The sequence below is a fragment of the Tachypleus tridentatus genome, chromosome 7, assembly GCF_004210375.1.
Source record: "Tachypleus tridentatus isolate NWPU-2018 chromosome 7, ASM421037v1, whole genome shotgun sequence".
NCBI classification, from domain to species: Eukaryota; Metazoa; Arthropoda; class Merostomata; order Xiphosura; family Limulidae; genus Tachypleus; species Tachypleus tridentatus.
In genome coordinates this window covers 25,380,570-25,402,000 of record NC_134831.1, presented here as the reverse complement: position 1 = coordinate 25,402,000, position 21,431 = coordinate 25,380,570, and the positions used below count along the sequence as shown (strand labels likewise).

Below are 21,431 nucleotides of genomic sequence, written 5' to 3'. Positions count from 1 at the left end.
AGCAATGTTATTCAATGAAAGTAGTTTTAAGAACTGACAATGACAGAAGTGTTAACGCACTAACATTCAATAAATTGAGAAAACGTATGACAATATTTAAATTTGATGAAAGAAACTAAAACCGATACTATTTAGATCTACCTATCCTGTGTGTGTGTGAGCTACCTGCTCAGCCCACCGCGGGCTACCTATCCTGATTATTAATGTCTGTACTTTGCTTTCAAATAGGTTCTCTTATTTAAAATTTCGAATTATCTTTTTAATTTAGTTTGTGCAAAACAGTATATATATATTTTTTTTCCCATATTGGTAATAAGACAAACTACCGAAAATGACAAAATTTGCTTACATTAATCAAATTACAATTACGCGTGAAGACTCTATTGGTAAGATGTTACTTATGAATTGGTTTTTTACCCTTTTATCTGGAGAATATTACGTGAATCATGACTATTCTTCAAATTTGTGAGGTGTTTTTTAACCATTTCTGGATTTGATATAGTTATCTGAAGCTGTAAATATGCAACATATTATTTTAAATATCCTAATTTTTTCTTTAATTTTTAAATCATTTTAAAGCAGGTGTTATTCAATAACATTAGTTTGGTAATCTAGCTTCAGCGCGATTCAGACCACAGCTGCGAGCATAAGCCACATTTTATTGACCCATTACTGAGATAATAGCATGTCAGTAAACTGAGCTAGTAAACTAACGAGTCAAGTATAATGACACATACAGCTGTTGTTTCAACAAATAATCAAGAACATCGAGCACTGTATGTTTAGAAAATAACTATAGAACGTAAGGGTTTACATGCTAATCAGTAAATTCCATTATACATCGCTGGTAAAATCAGTGTTCTAACAAAAGGTGGGATTTCTGTTGAATATATCTAGAGGGCTTCAAACAAATTGACGCCTGTAAGGCATGACATATATTAGAAAAGGATTAATATGAATAAAGTTTAAGCGTTTGTAGCTTTCTAATGTAATATGAAATATTACTGGTAACGTTTCAGAGGATTCTACTTGTGAATAAAGGTCATATCAAAATTATTGAAGTACCTAATGGATACATAATGAATATTATTTTGCTAGTCTTTAGACAAATTTAATTGGACAAGTTATAAAGTGTAATAATAGATTCTTTATAAGTTTCTCAATGATGTTGTGGGATAAAAGGAAATATTCATCATTGTTGAAGAATTTGTGTCTAATAAATTAATGAATTAAAAAGAGGGCTTAAATTTTAGTTATGCATTCCTATCATAAAGTTCAATACTAAACTGTTCTTTGTTGTACATATGATGTTAAGTGAATTAAGAGAGTCCATTCCACTTAAATAGTCATTCCAATATATCATCAGTTGTTGCTATCAGAGTAAATTATATGATAGTATAATATATATATTATACTCGCGCAATACCATACGTAACTCACGCTGAGAGAAGAAAGTGAATTATCAAAGTACAACATTAATATTCTGGTTTTAAACAACTTTGATTGAAAGTAAGAAGAGTGATTTGTTATGGTTACAAAGTAAATAAGTTAGAGAATTTTACTTTTTTTTTTGCTGTAAAACAACAAGGATTATCGTCTCCCAAATACGCAGTAAAAAAAATGATAAATTTTACTAATTTTTTATGAAATGCGATTTCTTTACAATGAATGGGTTAAGGTAAGACGGCTTTAACCGCAGTGACCGTTTTACATGGTATTTATATTTCCCCCATAGGCTTTGAAGATATTGAATATTTGAGATATTTCATTTTCACAGACTTACAGAATTATGTTATAGACTGTGATGTGCTAATGAAAGCGATACCAGAAACATTTGTTAACGTCGTTAACAATACTGAACAGTAGGTAAATACTTAAGGAGTGCTTTTTAAGCATAAAAAATGCGTCAAAATGTCGTCAACTCACCAAAGCTATCCAATTCTTGCATCAATATATGATCATGATTTTGAGAATAGAATTACTTAAATTTGTTTTGAAGGTAAGTGTTTCTAGATGAAACAAACAGGAACGTTTGAGGCAATTTGACTATGCTGTTGGACATGTGTGTTTATGTAGGTTTCGCTCTTCTTTTCTCGTTTAGGATATAATCTTTGATTACACATGTTGCTATAGTGATTCTCATTGTGTGGAGTAGAAGTGTGTGTTCTAGTGTTTAAAATTACAACTTTGAATGTACACAATCAACCCACACTGGTATCTTAATCTTTTTCAGCCATTATCCAAGGTGTGCAGAACTTCCTCATCCCCCATATAATTATTAATTTAAGTGATTAAAATTGGTATCTAAATATCGGATTTATTTTAAACGGCATTTGTTATGATTTAAAAGGAGAACATTTTATCAAACTTTATAGGTAAACGGTTCTTAATCATAAGAAGTGCATTTTTCAATATCTAAAACGTTTTTGTTCAATCCTTGTTCATTTTAAAATATTTTTATTGTTCAGTATATTCATCCTAAATGGTATGAAATCGCTTTCCTAGTACAACTGACTTTCATGCCCAACTTTTTTCTTTATGCATGTATTAATACAACCAGATTAAAAATAGCTTGCATCTTACACCTTACTTGTCTGATATAAAACAAATATTCAACGAATATATATGTTGTTTTATTTTTAGATTTTGAGGTTATTAATACAATATAAATCTTGAGCGTGCTTTTGTTCAACATTTTTTACTTATTTTACTTGTGGAGTTTAACTGTATTTTTCGACTACTCATTTGGTTGATCTTAAGGTTTTATTTAAATATATCTTCAACTAATTTCAAAGCAGGTTATCCACGCCGAATAAAAATCGTATATTTTTTAAACATATTTAAGACACATTGAAAATTTACCTTTTTCTAAAACAAAAACATTTTATTGAAAAACGTCCAATGCTAGATTAAAATTCAAGTAATTAAACGTTTTTTTTTTGTGCAGCTTAAAGAAGATTAAAATGGTTACGAATCCACTATAAAATACTTGAAAAATATATTAAAATACTTAATATTTAATATGCTCATTTATATGAAAACTGGTTTATTTTTATAAGCAGAGAAGTAACATTACTTTTTATATTGGAACGAGATTACTGCTTAACAATAATTTCTTTTTATTTATACTTTATATGTTTTTAATCACGATTTGCAAAAAAATATGTTTTAGATTGGCTCTACCATTTGCTTATAATATGTGATAAAAATTTAATGTAACTGTTTGATATATACGAGAGAATTTCGTGTTTAAATAGGATAGCTTTCTGTATGAGCTAATAGCACAGAATTTTACATATTTCTGTTTTGAATTAAGCACAAAGCTACACAATGGGCTATCAGTGCTCTGCCCACCACAGGTTTCGAAAGCCGGTTTTTAGTGTGTAAGTCCGCAGACATACCACTGTGCCACTGGGGGGCTAATTTTATAGATACTCGAGTACTATTTGCCGTCATTCATTGTTCTACAGATATAGTAAGTAAATGTTATGTAAAATAATATTGTAACAAATAAATATATAGTACTAACTTCATAATTAGCAAATTTTACAACTGCTTGCACAAACATTTACAAAATAAGTCTTAAACTGTATTTTACTTATTTATTTATTTAATGCCTTTGATCTCAGTATTTGTGCAAACTACTTCCATAATAAACTTTTGTTTTTCTTTTGCTTTCAGTGTTGTATATTAGAATCTGTCGCATCATTACTGCAAAGCTTAAAACTGTTTTATTAAATTCAAGTTGAAAGTCTAACATTAATACATAAGATACTTGATCATCAACTACATTGAATTCTAAACTATATTATATAATTTTAAATATATACTATTAATACTTGAAATTCACACTTTTCCTCTTTCTACAATAAAACATGTTTATGAGAAGTGTAATATCAATGTAACTAATCAACATTCGTTTTCACCCACATTTTTCAATTTAATACAAATTATATTCTCTAGAATAAAAGCTTTTTGATTCTATTTCAACAGCAGCATCGTTGACGAATAAAAGACAATTACAGAAGATAGGAAAACATAGCTAAAATTTTTGAATACGTTTGAAATCTTGTTCGTGTTACATCAGAAAAATAATCTCTCTAAAGAAAGGACCGATTTGAACAAGCTTGTGTTTTTTTTTTCAGACTGAACAAACAGTACTAGAAAAATATCGTTGATTTAAAATAAACAGAAAATATTGTTTTTCCTCTCTGTACATGTTATATATTAGTATTTGATTTTACTATCCGGAAAGATTGCTTCTTTTAATTCACCTGTTGATACTAGATAAACCTGGTTAAATGTTATGAATAAAATAAACAAACATTTTACTGTGTAGAACCGATAATCATTTGTGCGTATTTAAAAAACAATGTATTTTTTTAAAAATATTGAATATCATGAAGTAATACTAAATAAAAGAAATTATACTAAATTTAGATTTGGTCTCTTAAAATAGAAGTAAACTAAAAAACCAAAATGTCTATTTTATTGAAACAAGAAAATTAATAAACATTTTATCAATTAGGAAAAATAGTAACCTACGCGACAGTGAAAAATTTTATCTTCTTAAACACGTTTAATCTATTACGATGTTATATTAATTTTAAGGACGATATAATATATTACTTATGAACATAATAATGAATAAAATTAATTAAAATCTTCTGATATAAAATAAGATACTAATTCTTAAAAAACGAAGCAAATGATGGAAACAAGATTTCGTTTAAATATGCCAGCTTTATTGTACTAAATTTGACAAGTACAATACAAAAAGGGTAAGTTGGATGGTACGGTTTATGGTCGCACTGATACTGCTAAGTTTAGTGCTTAAAAGTGGGACGACAAGTCTTTAACTCTTACCACAATAACAATATACATATGTATATTAGAGGAATATTTTACTTATTAGTGGACATATAAGGGAAAAATATGATTATTTTATTATGAGTGAAAACCAAAAGAATTAAGTCCATTTACGGCCAAATGAATATATTTTTAACTGGAAGACTAAATGACAAAATATATGTGTATTTTGCACTATTAATGTACGAAACCCTACGCGTCTTTCTTAGATTTTACCATAACCGTACTATTGTAATCAAAACTTATTATATCTTCTCCTCTTAATTTTATATCATAGTTCTTTAGCGTTATTTTTAACATTAATGTTATTGATTTTACAAGAGTAATAAGGGTTCGGTGTCAAATATATGTTGAATTTGAAATACTTTTATCTTTTAACATATAAAAAAAACACGTTTCTTATGCATGTCTATTAGTAATTTACTCATTAAACAATTTGATTAAACATTGACTGATACTAAGATTTTCGGACATCATTAAACCAGATGGTCAAAAAAATTGTTGTTTTTTGAAAAGAAGTGGCGAGTTCCTTATCTTATGTATTTGAAAAAAAATAATATTAAATTGCTATGAAAACTAAATAATATAACATAAGACACTACGGTTCACTTTTATTTCTAATATCCTCATGGAGTGTCCTGCAAGTACAAAAATAGATTACATCAAGAAAAACGAATGATCTTCTACAAACAAAGCAGGAACTGCATAAAAAATGATAAAACTACTTCCTGTATGTAGCTAGTTATAAAATGAGCTCTTCAAATTCTAAACAGAATGCCGACAATTTTACAATCAATAAAAAAGTTATGGCTTATAAATTCTCCAGTCACTGGCAAAATAATAATGTACCGACGATTTCGCTCAGTTGTCTTACTTTAATATGTTTTTAAAAATACTTCCCAACAAAAATAGTAATAAGATATAGTAAACCATATGTTTCTTGCTTGCAACTAGGCATCAAATTTTGAATGAACATGGTAAAATAAGCAATAGATGGTTGTGTTTGCTAAAAACGTCTGTCAGGAAAATTCCACAATACAACTAAAACAAAATAACAGAAAAAATAAATTAGTGAAACAAGTCATAAACAACTAAAATGAAATGAAAAAGAACTATATTGTAAAACTACCCTTTGCCATTGTTAACTTGGCTCCATCAGTTACCTCACACAACAGAACATATTTAAATATAGCTAACGATGACGCCTGAGCATAACCTTGAGTTTAACATAAACGTAAACCAACTCCTTGCATTTCATTTGCACTTGTTTTATTTTGTTTTATCAAATAAATTCTCTATTCTTGCCTGTTTTATGTTAATATTAGATGCATAATTTTATTTTCACAGGGATATTATGTTGTTATACATGTATTCCATTATTCCTGTCCATAAATTTCTCTATATACAGGTTATTACAGTCTGCATACTGTGCAATATAACTAACTTATTTGTTATTTAGCATTAGTTTAATTATATTTTCAGGACAGTACTTATACTTCCATTATCATTTATATCATTACAATCAAAGTTAAACTTTAAATTTATGAAACTTTACTTTCGTTCGAGTAATTCTTATATTAAGGTTATACATTTTTCTAGGCGTTAAAAAAGGGACTGAATTTTTTTTCTTTTTGCTCCAACAAAACTATTTTGCTGCATATAAAAACCAGACTGGAAGAATTTTCCAGAAACACATGGTAGGGTGTTTCCTGCCAAAAAAACATCTGCATACCACACTATGTATTATTAACAGTGGTGATAGTTTAGTGATATTCCACTTTCTGCAGGCAAAAAAATTGTAGTAGGATGTTAACAAACAAAATATGTATAAACGTAATTGTGATGGAATTGTTATACATACATATATATTGTTGTATTTTAATTCCTGCCTGTGCTATTGTGTACGGATAAGGCAAATGTCATCCCTACTATATCGTTTACATTCTTTTCGAAGGATTGATATCAGCCATCCCTACATTTACTTCTTTTTTTCAGTGTTTTTCTATAAGTAAGTTCTAAATACGGTAAGGTCTGTTATAAATAAAACGCAAGAAGTAGAGTTATATTAATATTAATGTATGGAACCATAACGTCATCATTAAAAGTATATAAACAGAACAGAGAATTGTAAGGAACCTGATGATACAAGGTAACAATGGTGAAATGTAGTTTTAGTGTATAGAGTTTTCCATCTTATGCCAGCTGTTTACAATTTTTTGTTTACAATTTTATAGGTTACTTCTATTACGTACATTACACCTTTTTAAATAAATACCTAAATAGAAACTCGTCCTTTTTGCTTGAAACAATAAAATATTGAAAGGATTTACTGATATAGGATATATAAAATCTTTTCAGCATATACGTTGAACTTATTTGTTCAATGTTGTTTTTCTTTTCACTGTTTCTTTTCTACATTCTTAAAAAGCGTCAGTTCGATAAAATTTAAAATTGCTCTTTTATACATGTTTCAAATTTTGATATTGTTTTCTTGAGTAATAGCTTTAGTAGGAATGTTTTTTTTTAAATATTAGAAGTTTAAATACATTATTACCTAAGTTGAAATATTTAAAGTTTACATAAACAGAAATCAAATTTTATGCTCATAAATTACGTCGATAGAATTATGTTTTATGTAGATGAATTTAATCTGGAGATAGATGCTAAAATTCTACACATGCTTGAGGCAGGATCTTTGAAAATTATCCTGCAATATAAAGAAAATATTATTAAAATCCAAAGTAAGTAACGTCTACATGTTGTTTTAGATATATCTAACTTTTATTGTGTAAGAGATTATCGTAAATCGTACTTATGACTTTACAAGTATAAAACCATGTCTTATATTTTTATATCAGTCATAAACATTATAATATCGTCGTGAATATCACTTTATTATCATGTTCAAACTTCGAATATTTCTGATGATGTTGAAATCGTCGTCTCTAAATTGACTCAAATTTGGATCTTTTTAAGCCTGTTTTGTGTGCCGTTTTTTCCTCTTCTATTCTTCACGTTTTCTCTACAAGACGGAAAAGAAATGTGAAATATTTATAAATAATAAGGGAAATAAAATAACCTCAACATCTCTTCCAAAAATACAATTTCTTAATATATTTTGACGCATTAACGATAATGAAAATTTTCAACACACCAAATAATTTTTTATTGTATAAATCTTAATGAAATAATAAATCAAATGTTTCTAATGTACATCAATTTTTAGTTTTCTAATCATCTTCAGTCATAAAAGAAATCTGAGCTACAGTCACAAAACTAAACGTATAAAATATAATTTTAAAAAGCTTAACGTACTATGATACAGAATAAGTAAACAAATTCAGTAAAATAATAGCATATTAATGTTGTTTACGTTTGTAAAATATCTTAGGGAAAATATATATGAAATGGCTTTAGGAAATACCCTTTTAGTCTATGAAATAAGAGAAGAAATATTAATATGAAATAAAATAAACTAACAGAATAGACCATTTAAGCGTACTGAAAAAAGTACATTTCATGTACGAAGACAGGAAAAACACCGTCTTAAATAAAATCTAAAATATTTAAACATGAGAGAAGCAAAAATATTAGCAATTCGCCCGTCGATAATATTCAATTGGGAAATGTTTTATAAACAATGAATATAATCTTGTTACATAAAATATACTGTTTAAGCTTTCAATATTTTACTTATACTGAAATTCACAAACTTTTCTTGGCTGTATCTTAAAAGAAACAAACATTATGTTTTAATTCTAGCAAAGACGAATTGTAATTGAATAATTCATTCATCTAAAATCAATTGTGTTCACTTCAAGCGAGAAATAACATAAGGACAAAACGTATTTAAGTTGTTGAAAAAACAAACGCAATTTAAATATTAATAGGAATTAAAAATTAGTTGAGTATTGTTAATAATTTAAGTATTTATATGCTTCTAGAACATTTTGTACACTATGTCGTACATCACCCTATGATACCTTAGAATATTTAACAGGCACTTAGTTTTTTGTTCGAAAGTAATAAACGTATTATAATTGGCTTGTTTGTGATATTTATGTAGCATATTATAAGAAATATCTGCATTAGACGTCTCTAGCTTTGAACAGATAGAGTAGAAGTTTTTGTTCCTTTATTAAATTTCGCGCAAAGCTGGTCGATGGGTGATACACTAGAGGAGATGGCAGCTAATGGATATCAACCACTGCCGTGGGACTGACCGTGATATTATTATGTCACAACAGCTGAAAGGACAAACATGTTCTGCTCGAATTTGGGGTTTGCAAGTAGAGAATAGTGCACCCTGACATTAAATCATGCCAATCGTAGACTAAAAAGAAAATAGTTTGAGTTGTTTTAATCAAACACTGTTATGACGTACGAATTGCTATTTTGTTGAGCACATAAACATGGACCCTCAGATCCGCTTTTTGGGAGACTAACCCATAGACTCTTATGTTACAGAAATCTATTCTATAGAAAATGTATTAGATGTTACCGTCAGTAGTGAGTCCTACTGTGTTTAATTATTGTTGTGATATTGTACCGTAGAGAAGTGAAAATTTCAATTAAATAAAACATATGTTATCATCTTTTTCTTAATATACTTGAACTTTTGGGATCATATTAACATTAATGACATGTGCTAAACCACTCATCAAAAATTGTTATAATGATTGACTGGTTGTGATGCTTTTGGGTAAACTCATTTCCCAAAAAACTAGATTTAGTATTTTTTTCTATATAATGAGAGAATCGGCAAGGTAAATTAAAAAATGATTCTGAATTCCGACAAAATTTACTGAGTAGTATTTGCTAGACACAAAATTTGATGCTCGATGAAAATAGTTTTCCATATTATCACAGAATCAGTGTGGGCTTCATACATTTACTGGAGTTGGGAAATGATTATACTGCTTTTTCTTCCTCAAAACTTATTTCTGAAATGAGTAATTCACTGAATATTATGTTTGCCCATAGCAACAAATATTACTCATGTGATTGGTCATTCTCATTCAAATATGGGCGAGATACTATTTGACGTACTATTGAAGGACACTGCTATCAATAGAGTATCCATTACTTATCTAACCCATGCAGACAGAAAATTTCGGTTTAATTTAACTTTACGAACAACTCATAAAGTTTTCCTGCTTTTTATTGAAGATACAATGTAAAAAGCATTGTTAGAAAAGTGAAAGAATGAAACAAAATGTCAAATTATTTGTTTTTAAACGAGACTACATTTCACGTTTCCGGTCATATCCACTACGTGAATATTATAGATAGAAAATTTCGGTTTCATTTAACTTTACAAACAACTCATAAAGTTTTTCCTGCTTTTTATTGAAGATCCAATTTAAATACACTGTTAGAAAAAAAAAGTGAAAACAAAATGACAACCCTCCAGTAAAGGAAGGATTAGTGTGTGGTTTGGTTTGTTGGATCCAAGTCAATCATAACAGTACAACAATATTACCGAAACACTTATAAAAAAAACTTTAACTTGGCTTCAAAATGTCCTAGCAACAAAAGAAACTCAAAGAAGTCGTTCGTTGTGCTTTTCTTGAACTTAACTTTCCAAAACACACAATAGATAAACTTTTACACAAATGACTTAGTTTGCATGCTTACAAAGTGCAATTACTGAAGGTTCTCGAACCCGATGTTGGATAAAGGTACTATGATTCTGCAGTGGAAATTGCAGGTCCGGTAGATCAGGATAATTAATACCAGGCAAATTATTTGTTTTTAAACGAGACTACATTTCACGTTTCTAGTCATATCAGTCAGCACAAATTTTGTATTTGGGAGTCACAGGACCAACACGTAGTGTACGAGCACAAAAGTCACACCCTAAAGCATAATATTCGATATGACTTGATGCGTAATCCAAACACTATGTAATGTGTGATGCAGCCAAATCAACCCGAAGGACATTGTGTTATTAACAGGAGTAGCTTGGACTGTGGTAATCCAAATTATTAAACATTTTTAGTAGTTACGCTTTCATAGAACCTTAATTCACATACCAAATTTAAAAGCAATCCATTAAGAAATTTACAAGACGTAAAAAAAATTATCCAATTTTGCCATTTTCTTCTTTGCAATAAAAGTACGTAAATTTCATTTGATAGAAACACATATTTAAGTTTTTCAAATTTGGTAATCAAATAGACAAAATAGCCAAAACAGATATGTTTTGACTGATACTTTGATACTGCTTCACAAGGTCACTGATATTATTAAAATAGATATAATAAGTTTCAGATAAGAATTAGTACTGAAGATAATGTAGATGAAGGCTATTCTTCTTCTAAAGAAAATAATTTTATTCAAACATGTGAAATTTAATGGCGATTTTAGAACAATCACATCCTGAGGATGAAAAATTGTAAATATACATATTAGAAACTGATATTCATTAAATGTAATCTAAAGGCTATGCTTGACATAGTCCAGTAACTTATAAACCGTTTCCGCAAATAGTATATCAGTATATCTTAAAGTGTGTTTCAGTAAATGTTTCAGTGTGTAGTATACATATGGTGAGATTCTACTCACATTTACTAAGCTAACAAGCACATTAAACTACGATTAAAAGTGGCTTTTATATAGAAAAATCACAGAATACTAACTTGTATACTTTTTAATAGATAAGTTATGCTACTATAACAAATCCAAAACCTATATAAGGAAATAACTGTTTTCAAATAGTCGATAAGATAGTTTTTTCTAAACCTACTAATTGATAATGGCAGAGACTGTGGAGAAGTTGTTTGTTATGACGATTCTAGTAAAATTCAAACTCTGATTGAGAAGATTCATGCAGATGATTCTGTGAACCCGGAAAGTTTTGTGAACGTTGACAAGAATGTTTTAACAGAAACTGATGGAACTGATTTAAAATATATAATTGGATTGCAAGATGGTAACAGTGTGAGAGATTCAGAGGATGAACAAAATGGAAAAGATAGTGAGGAAATAGAAATTCCTACTTCATCACAAGTGTTAAGTTATATTAATGATATCAATTGTATGCAAAAGTGAAGGGCGAAAATGAACTTCATGAAAAGGCTGTAGAATTGACGTTCTCTTTCAACCGTATGAGAAAGCCCATTAAAAAACGAAACAGCTGAAATTTGACACTTTCTTCAACTAATTTTCATTAAGATTTTGTGTGCTTTTGAATGTCCTGTTTTGTTCTTATTCTAATAAATATAATATAAACAGTATAATAACTTTATTCGCGAACGTCTTACTTCCCTTGAGTAGAGCAAGTATTCCGCTCAAAAATTATATACAATTAAGGAAATGCATGTTCACTATGTCTAAGCCGGAAAACCAGCTTAAGCCGGAAATTTTACTGGTCCCGTGCTATTCCGCCTTAGACAAATTTTATCATATTACGAATATAATTGTCAACTCTTTTTTGGTATTGTTAGTTTGTGAAAAAAATGTATTTATTGCTCTGGGGACTAATAAATATAAGTTGTATAATGTACATAAAGTTACGATTTTGCACTGAATTTTGTGTGAAAAAGATAATACAAGGTACTGTGATACTGTTTCAAAAATCTATGCCAGTTTTGAAACATTGTACACTCTGAGTCTAAAATATTAATAATCGAATAAAATATGTGGTTGGAAGCTTTTTAATATAAAAATAAAAAATATACTTTTTGTCGTCGACAAATGTTTATTAACACTACCTGGAAACAACTTAAGCTGTTATCATTCGAGTAAATACAAATATACAATACTGTGCAAAAGTGTCAGGACAAAGTTAAAAATTAGATTTCAAGCACTTTCAAAAACAATGGAAGGTAAAACACAGGTGAAACATCAACATTTTATTAATCTTCGTATTTAGTACAACAGAAACTCAGTGGAAGTGATTGAGTTCAACAAACAATTAATATTTTGTGTGTCCCACTTTTGCTTTAATAATTGCAGACAGTTTTCAAGCATTATTTCAACATATTTAATCAAAGTGTTCTTTGGGAATTTACTCCAATTTCCTCTATTACACTTCCATAATGTTTCTTTAGAAGATACTTTTGATTTGTCAAGTTTTTTTATCTATCAACTTACAGATATCCTCAATCGGGTTACAATCAGGGCTCTGTGGAGACCGTTGCATCATTCGAATGATTCAAGCAGCTTCTTTCTTAGCTTAGTAATTTCTGCATAGGTTTGATGATTCTTTAGGGTCGTTATCTTCTTGGTAGTAGAATTCCTTACTAACACGCAAACCACTTGGTATACCATGATGGATCAGTATCTGATGATGCTTGTGGTGATTTGTTATTTCATCTATTCTGAAAATATCTCCTGTATCCTCAGCATAAAAAAAAAAACATCCTCAAACCATCATACTACTTCATGGTAGGTGTTATACATTGAGATAAGTATCTTTAACCTTTCTTCATTCGGACGTACAACCTACGATTTGTACTAAATATTTCAAACTCTGACTCGTCTGCCCATAACACCTTTTTACAATCATCAACAGTTCTGTTTTTGTATCTTTCAGAAAATGTCTCTACATTATTTGGAGATTAAAGTAAACGTTTTAAACTGCCACACGACCAAATATTTCGTTCACATTGAGTCTTATCAATACTGTAGATCTGGATACATTTTTCACTAGGTACTAGGTACTAGAGATCAGTAGTAATCTTCCTTCCGTCGCGAAGGCTACATAACTAAAGATACTTAATATCAGTATCATTTACTTTAGGTGTTCTGCCTCTTTAATTCCTGTTTTTAAATTTACCTGTCTGAGACTCACGAGCCTAGGTGTACTTGACAGTGTTTGGGAGCATTTCAAGTCTGAAGCAATTTGTCGAAGAGTCCAAATTGCATCACGTAAAGCTTTTATGCGAATTTTCTGCTCTACTGACGCTTTTTGAGCTGTGGTAAGATAACAAAACTTAATATATATTGTTAAATAATTTTTTAGCTAGATATATTTGTGGTGAGCAATTAAAGTTAGTTCTTGCAGCGTATACCGGTACTATATTAGCTCCTTTCTAGATTCTCTTTATATAGTTAATCCACCTCATGGGTACCATAACAGTTATTTTAAATCGTAAATTTGTTCACTGTGTTTATTCAAGCAGAAACATTATAACATGCTCTTGATACAGGTATGGGAATTCTAAATAATGATAAAAATTCTTACCCATACTCATTCAATTTTCAACAGGGATTAGTGAGGCATTACAATAATGATAAAATTTACATTGGTAATGCCGTAAAAGAATTAGCTCGTGAAATGAAAAAAAATACAAAATATTCTTTTATACAAATATTCTTGCATAGTATTGTAGTTCATCGTATTGTATAATGAAATTTTATACATTTAACATATTTATGTAAATGTCATAAATTATAACTGAATAGATCTTTCATTTTAAATATTATTCTCAGTTAACTGTCAAAAGTTTGATCGTATGACTATAACTGTTTCCTGTATTTATATACAGCATTGAGTAGAAAATATTCAATAATTGCACACTAACCAAAATGTCTTGTCAAATACTGAGAAATATAATACACATTTAATTTTTATAGTGCTAAGATGGGTGAAAAAACAATGTTTACTAACAGTTTAGTAACATACCAAAATTCTAATTAAAGTATGGTGAATATTAAATTTATGTAGAAAATATATGATTACGTACAGCTTGAATTGTTCATTTTCGATATTAACAACAATGTAAACACTTATATAGTGATAAAGTATAACATTTGACCTCTGTTCTGCCAAGTACTGTATGTCAACGATCTTTCTTTCCTTTCTATATATTTTTCCACCCCCCCGCTAGTACAGCGGTATGTCTCCGGATTTACAACGCTGAAATCAGGGGTTCAATTCCCCGCGGTGGGCTCAGCAGACAGCCCGATGTGGCTTTGCTATAAGACACAAACACACTATATTTTTGTCTATCTACCCTTCCCAAGTAATCACGTTGTGCACACGTTGAACTTTATTCTTCCTACTTGACACGTGAAGTCAGTTACATCACTGTTATATAACAGTGATTAACCACATCTATTATACAGTAAAATAATTTGCTATAGAATTTATTTTCATGTTATTATAATCTCACTGAAGTGAGAGGTTGTACATTATTTTCAGAAGGTAAAAAATTATAGAACGAAAACTATAAATTGTATGTTAAATCATTTCATGTTTATAAAAACATCAGGTGTGAAAAATTCTTTTTCAGGATTATACTTAATATACTGGAAATAGTTTTAGAAATAGTAAAAAGGGTATGTTATGCAAGTTATATGCACTAATATTTAGGTGCTACAGTAACGCTGTTTAAAAATATATTGTAGTTTTGAAAATGTAGTTTGAAATAATTCATATAATAATATGAGTGTCTGTTTGTGACTGCTACTATAATAAAATCTCATACACGTTGGAAAATCATTCTAAACTTATTGTTTGAAAGTATATTTCTTTTTGTGTTTATAAACTGTGTTTAGTGTGTATTGGTCTGTTTTTTATGAGGGAACAATAATTTATATATAATATTTTTATTAACATTTTTGACATGTTGAAATGTGTCAAAGTGAAACTCCAATCAAAATTTGTATCTCACAAAGAATAGTAATGACATGTTTATTGATGATCTTGTTGTTAAATATTTTCATATTAATACATCCTTAATAGTTACGTGTGTGTTTGTTTTTTAGGAAATAAGATTGCAAAGTATTTATTATGAGTAAATTAATAAAGTGTTGAAAAGAAATACTGTATCCAGAATTATTTTATTATGAACTTGCTAATATTTAAAATAACAGTTGATTTGTAATTAAAGAGTCAAACTAGTGAAATAATAAATTTGAAATCACTGTATGATGCTTAAATAAGCGTAATTTTCAGGACGAATTATATATAACTGGTCAGGAAATGTAATTAAACCTATAACTAATGGATTAGTGATTCTAACAGAGTACAGTAAACTTAATCATGTTGAGACACGTTGATCCATTTCGTGGATGTATTGTTCGCCTTTCATGGCGAACTAGCAAACGTGCCCTCTGGTTCTACTTTATTGATACTTATACAATCCTCAGTTGTTGTGATAATTTGCATATATCATAATAGTTATATAACCCCTAAGTGTCGCCATTCTTTGCCTACTCCACCACAGTTGCTTAACGTAAGGAGGCAGCACATCATGTAAAGCCATAAAATCCTCAGAAGGCATCCATTGATCTCCACTCACTTGGTGACCCCCAATGATGCGGTATGCATTGGAAGGTGAAGTACCCCACTAACTATTTACACGATCCAATTTCGACTGTTTACACTGTATTTTACAGAATAGTTTAGTTTTATATTAAAATCCTATTGTAGAGCCAAAATTTATTTGTAATAATTTACTTACCATAATAAGGCACTTTGACAAAGTATAACACTGATACGATCTTGTTACACTGAGCTTTCTTGTCTTTGTCCCATCAGAGGAGTTTCACAGGTGGCAGCACATTCTTCATCTTCTTTCTCTGATATGTGAAGTTTCGGCAGTTTTCTGGAACATTCTGCACCGATATCGTGCTCTATGACGTTTGCAAAACAATGTGCAGCTTTTGTCGACTGAACTCTTTTACGGGAAATGTCTTCACACTGAGAAAAGCAAAATATATTATGATATCTTAACTATTATCAATTAGCAGTTTCATTATCGATTTTGCAAAAAAGAAAAAAACGTGGAAAAGAGACACTGAAAAATTACAAAACAAATAGAGAACTTGATGTCATTAATTCAACAAGTAATGTCATAAGGCATACAAGAAAGAATAGTTAGTAAATAATACGAGATGTCACACACAAATAATATATAACTCGATGTCCATTAACTCAATTAATAACAGGAAACGTCATACAAAAATGAATAGTAATCTAAAGCTGATATTTATTTTATTAAATAAATAAACCAGACTTTGTTATTCGTGTCTTATGACTTCTTCGATACTCCCAGGGAATTTCTGATAACGCTAAAAATCAACAACAATAAATAAAGCTTCTTTGAAAAGCACTATGAAAACGTAACTGTTAGTTTGTACATTTGTTTTGTTTTTTTTTCATTTGAACGGTATATATTTAAACTATCAATTGCCTTAATTTGCTGACTGGCAAGTTGTTTCTTGCGAGTTTTTTTTACTAAAATTCAATGCTCTACTGCACTTGTGAAAGTGCTGTCACGTTTTTTAAACAAATATATACCACTTATACTGATATATATTAAAAGGAGGTGTATTTCAAACTGGAGAATATGTCTCTCTGCTTGCACTGTTTGAAGAGTTCTCCAGAACTACAAATCCTAGAGTGATCTGATGAGCTGGCACTCACAGTTATTAACCACTGAAGTACAATAACCAGACCCACTAATGCTGCTGGGAATAAAGATAATCGAAAAAAAATAATGTCATACGGAAAGTCCACAAAATTAATGCGTTTATTGAACGTTTTTTACTTTCCTTGTGTAGCTCAAAACTGAGAGGAAAAAGTAACTTATTTATTCATGTGTGTGTGTGTTAGTTCTACAGATAAGATAAAGTTAAGAACACTGTCTTTGTTAGTGAATATATAAGCGGTGCTGAGGTTTTATTTTGAAATTGTATCGATTGTTTGTTTTTGAATTCCGAGGTAGTCGTCCCTAATTTGGAAGTGTAACACTAGAGGGAAGACAGCTAGACATCACCACCCACCGCCAACTCTTAAGCTACTTTTTGGACCAACGCATAGTGGGATTAACTGTCAATTATAATGTCCCAGCGGGTGAAAGGGCGGTGATGTTCGGTATGACGGGGAATCGATCCCGCGAACCTTTGATTGCGAATCGAGCTCCTTAACCATATGGCAGTGCCGTTCCTAATCGGATCGAAATTTAGGTATTTATTAATCGTATAAATTCAATTTCGGTGTTTATTTTAATAATAAGATTTCGCTTAATTGCTCATTAATTAAAAATTGTACACGGTCAGTTGAAAGACATTTATCGTAATGTTATTGCGCTTATGACAGAAATATGGAGTACAGATACTTCGTTTCTATATTATTGGTTTAATTTTCCTTTTCAGTGAGCTACGGAACCTCGATTATGTATATTCCTCTGAAAACTTATTCATTAAGTTTCTTTAGAAAAACAAATTAAAATACTAATCAAGTATAACGTTCCAATCTAATTTTGTAATATAAAAATGATGAAATTTAAAATTATAAATTTTAGTTAAACAATAATACCAACTAGAATGTATTTAATATTATATTGCTTAAATATAAGCTAATCTCCAATCTTTTGTAAAATGAAATGTAATAGAGACTATTTTGTATCGTGAAAGTATTAATAAAAACAGAAATCACTTTATCTTAAATAAATACAAACGTTTATTTATCTAGCTTTATTTTTTTTCTGAAGAATCACTTTCATTATAACGCAGGTCCCTGACAAGTAAAATGTGTTATAACATGATTGAATTCATCGCTAATGCCCATCTAATTCCATCAAAACAAACATTAAATCCTTCAAACCAAATGAACAATTCATTGCAAACGAATACGCTGGATTTGAATTCATATTCTAATTGAAGAAACAATAAAATAATGAAAACTCGTCTTGCCTTTTGAGAGAGAAGAAGGGGATGAATAAATGTAATCTCATTTGGAGCTGAAACTTTGTCATACGAGTCTTTTCGTAACGAAGTTCCTTCTAGTAGAGATGAGCTTCCAAAAAAAGTCTCCACTGGGCTAATTAAACATATAGATCTCTCCATCGCTTCGTCTTCTTCAGCATTCTTAAAATCAGACTCTGAAATTTGTTGTTGTTTTTTTTAAATGAATGCTCAAGAAAACTTACGCCAAAAGTACAGGTCCGAAATGCAATCTCAAGCGTACAGGAACAATAATAATAACATATGTTATTAGTTGTTGTTCTTATAACTTTAGCATTTTTTTGTGTTTTTCTGAAGTACATATTTTAGTCGCAAAAATAACCTAAAATATCTACATGAGAGACATAAAGTTTTAGTGACAACAAACGGTAAAGCTAGAAAAACAACAACTGGAAAAACATATGCCATATTATTTATCAGATACATTTGAAGTTATAGATAAAATTATATTTGCTTTGTTATCATCAAATAGAGCAACGTATATGCTTCTGAAAATAAATTTAAAATTTTCTGATGATGTAGGTCCTGCAATACATAAATCGCACTTTAAAGATTTTTTTATGAGACGAAATATCTGTCAACCTTCTTAAATTTCAACAAATACACATATAAATTTAATTTGTAACATATTGGAATAAAATCATTTTCTTTCATAGTACCGATTACGTTGGAAGCTACTACACAGTATTTTACGATAAGTTTGGTTTGAAAATGTTCTCAGTACAATTTGCATTCTTATTATAAGATAAGAGAACGAATTTGTTTCAATCTATTCAGTATACATAAGATATAGGCACCAACTCATTAGGTAATAGAAAAATAGTTTCATGTTTAAACATTAATTTAACATGAGCAGCTCACGCTTAAATTTGTTGAAAATAAAATATAGGAATATTAAAGATATAGACTATAGACTAAAAGCTCAAAACTAGTTCAGTGTTACTTTAACATTACTTAATCATAAGTTATTCTTTATATTCTAAAGCAGTTCCCGGTATCTACTGTTTAGTGAGAGGTCGCCCAAAATATCAGTGTAATCTTTTTCCTTTGATTTTAAATTCGAATGGGCTAAAGTTAGTATGCATAAACGTGCTAATCGATCGTTTTCCATGTTATTTTACTCATTGACAGTGAAATATTTATTCCAATGAAATTAATATCAATCAGTGATGTCGAGAAACCCACTTGTTGAGAAATTTATATGCAAAAACGGCTCGTTTGGGTTGAGAAAATATTTTACATAGAAGAGCGAACAACGTTTCGACCTTCTTCGGTCATCGTCAGGTTCACAAAGAAAGAGGTAACTGACCGGAAGCTGACCACATGTTTGAAAGGGGTTGTGTAACTGTGTGTTGAAATGTAGAGGGCGGTATTAGATGTTTGAATATATAATTTTATTTATTTTATTATATTAATCTAGGTATAAAGGCGTTCCTTTATATTGGTTTATTTTGGGTTTAAGTTGTTGTATAAGTAAGGCTTCTTTAATTTTGCGTTTGTTTATGTTTGTTTCTTTATTTAGTATTTGAGTGTTTTTTATGGTTATGTTGTGTTTATTTGACTTGCAGTGTTCGAAAACATGTGAAGGTGACTTTTTATGTTCTTTGAATCTGGTTTCCATTTTTCTACTTGTTTCTCCAATATAGAAGTCGTGGCAGTTATCACATTGTATTTTATAAATAATGTTGGTGTGGTGTTTGTCAGTGTAGTTTTTACATAGCATAGACCTCAGTTTTGTGCCTGGTTTTTGAATAAATTTGGTATTAACTGGAATGTCATATTTTGTAACTAATTTTTGCCAAATGTTGGTTATTTGTTTGCTGATGTCAGGAATATATGGTATACAGCAGTATATGGTTTCGTGTTTTTTTGATTCGTGAGCTGTATTTACTTTAGTTGGTTGATTTTGCTTTCTGTATGGGTGTGTGCGTATAATGTTTTCTACGGTTTGTGGAGGAAACTTATTGATGTTGATGAAGTATTGTTTTATTTTGTCTAATTCATCGTTAATCTTATCTGGTAAGCATAGTTTTATGGCTGTGTTTATTTGGTTTCTTAGTATGTTGAGTTTTTGTTTTGTTTCAATGTGCTGAGTCCCAAGGAATGTATAATCCAGTATGGGTGATTTTTCGGTGGATTTCTGTTTTGAATTGTGTGTCTGTTCTTGTAATTTTGAGGTTAAGAAATGATATTTGATTGCTTTCTTCCTGTTCACATGTGAAGTTAATGTTGGGATGTATAGAGTTAATGTGATTGAAAAAATTAAGTATGTGTTCTGTAGATTTGAATCCCGCAACCGTGTCATCTACATATCTGTACCAGTATAGTGGTGGATGTAATGCTGTGTTAATTGCTTGTGTTTCAACTTGTGTCATAAAAATATTGGCTAGAACTGGTGATACTGGGTTGCCCATGCTTAGGCCATTTGTTTGTATATAGTTTTGGTTGTTGAACATGAAGTTTGTTTTTATCGTGGTGAATTCTATGAGGGTTGCTAACTGGTTACTGGGAATTTCTATAGTTGGGTTAGGATCTCGGATATAGAGTTCTAAGGCAATCTTGCAGGCTTCAGTGGTTGGAACTTCTGTAAAGAGGGATATAACATCGAAACTGGCCATTAAGGCTTTATGATTAAGTTGATTTAGATTAGATTTGGCAAAAATTAGTAACAAAATATGACATTCCAGTTAATACCAAATTTATTCAAAAACCAGGCACAAAACTGAGGTCTATACTATGTAAAAACTACACTGACAAACACCACACCAACATTATTTATAAAATACAATGTGATAACTGCCACGACTTCTATATTGGAGAAACAAGTAGAAAAATGGAAACCAGATTCAAAGAACATAAAA

General features: G+C 29.8%; 1 protein-coding gene across 1 annotated transcript in view; it reads right to left on the bottom strand.

Moving 5' to 3' along the window:
• Window positions 1-16,842: 16,842 nt before the first annotated feature.
• Window positions 16,843-21,431, bottom strand: part of LOC143254936 (protein turtle homolog B-like) — a 56,462-nt gene continuing 51,873 nt past the window's right edge. The window contains exons 12-13 of the mRNA XM_076509846.1: window positions 18,520-18,707; window positions 16,843-16,893 (exon numbers count right to left, since the gene is read on the bottom strand). Coding sequence (XP_076365961.1) covers window positions 16,843-16,893; window positions 18,520-18,707 — 239 coding nt within the window. The remainder of the gene's footprint in view (window positions 16,894-18,519; window positions 18,708-21,431) is intronic.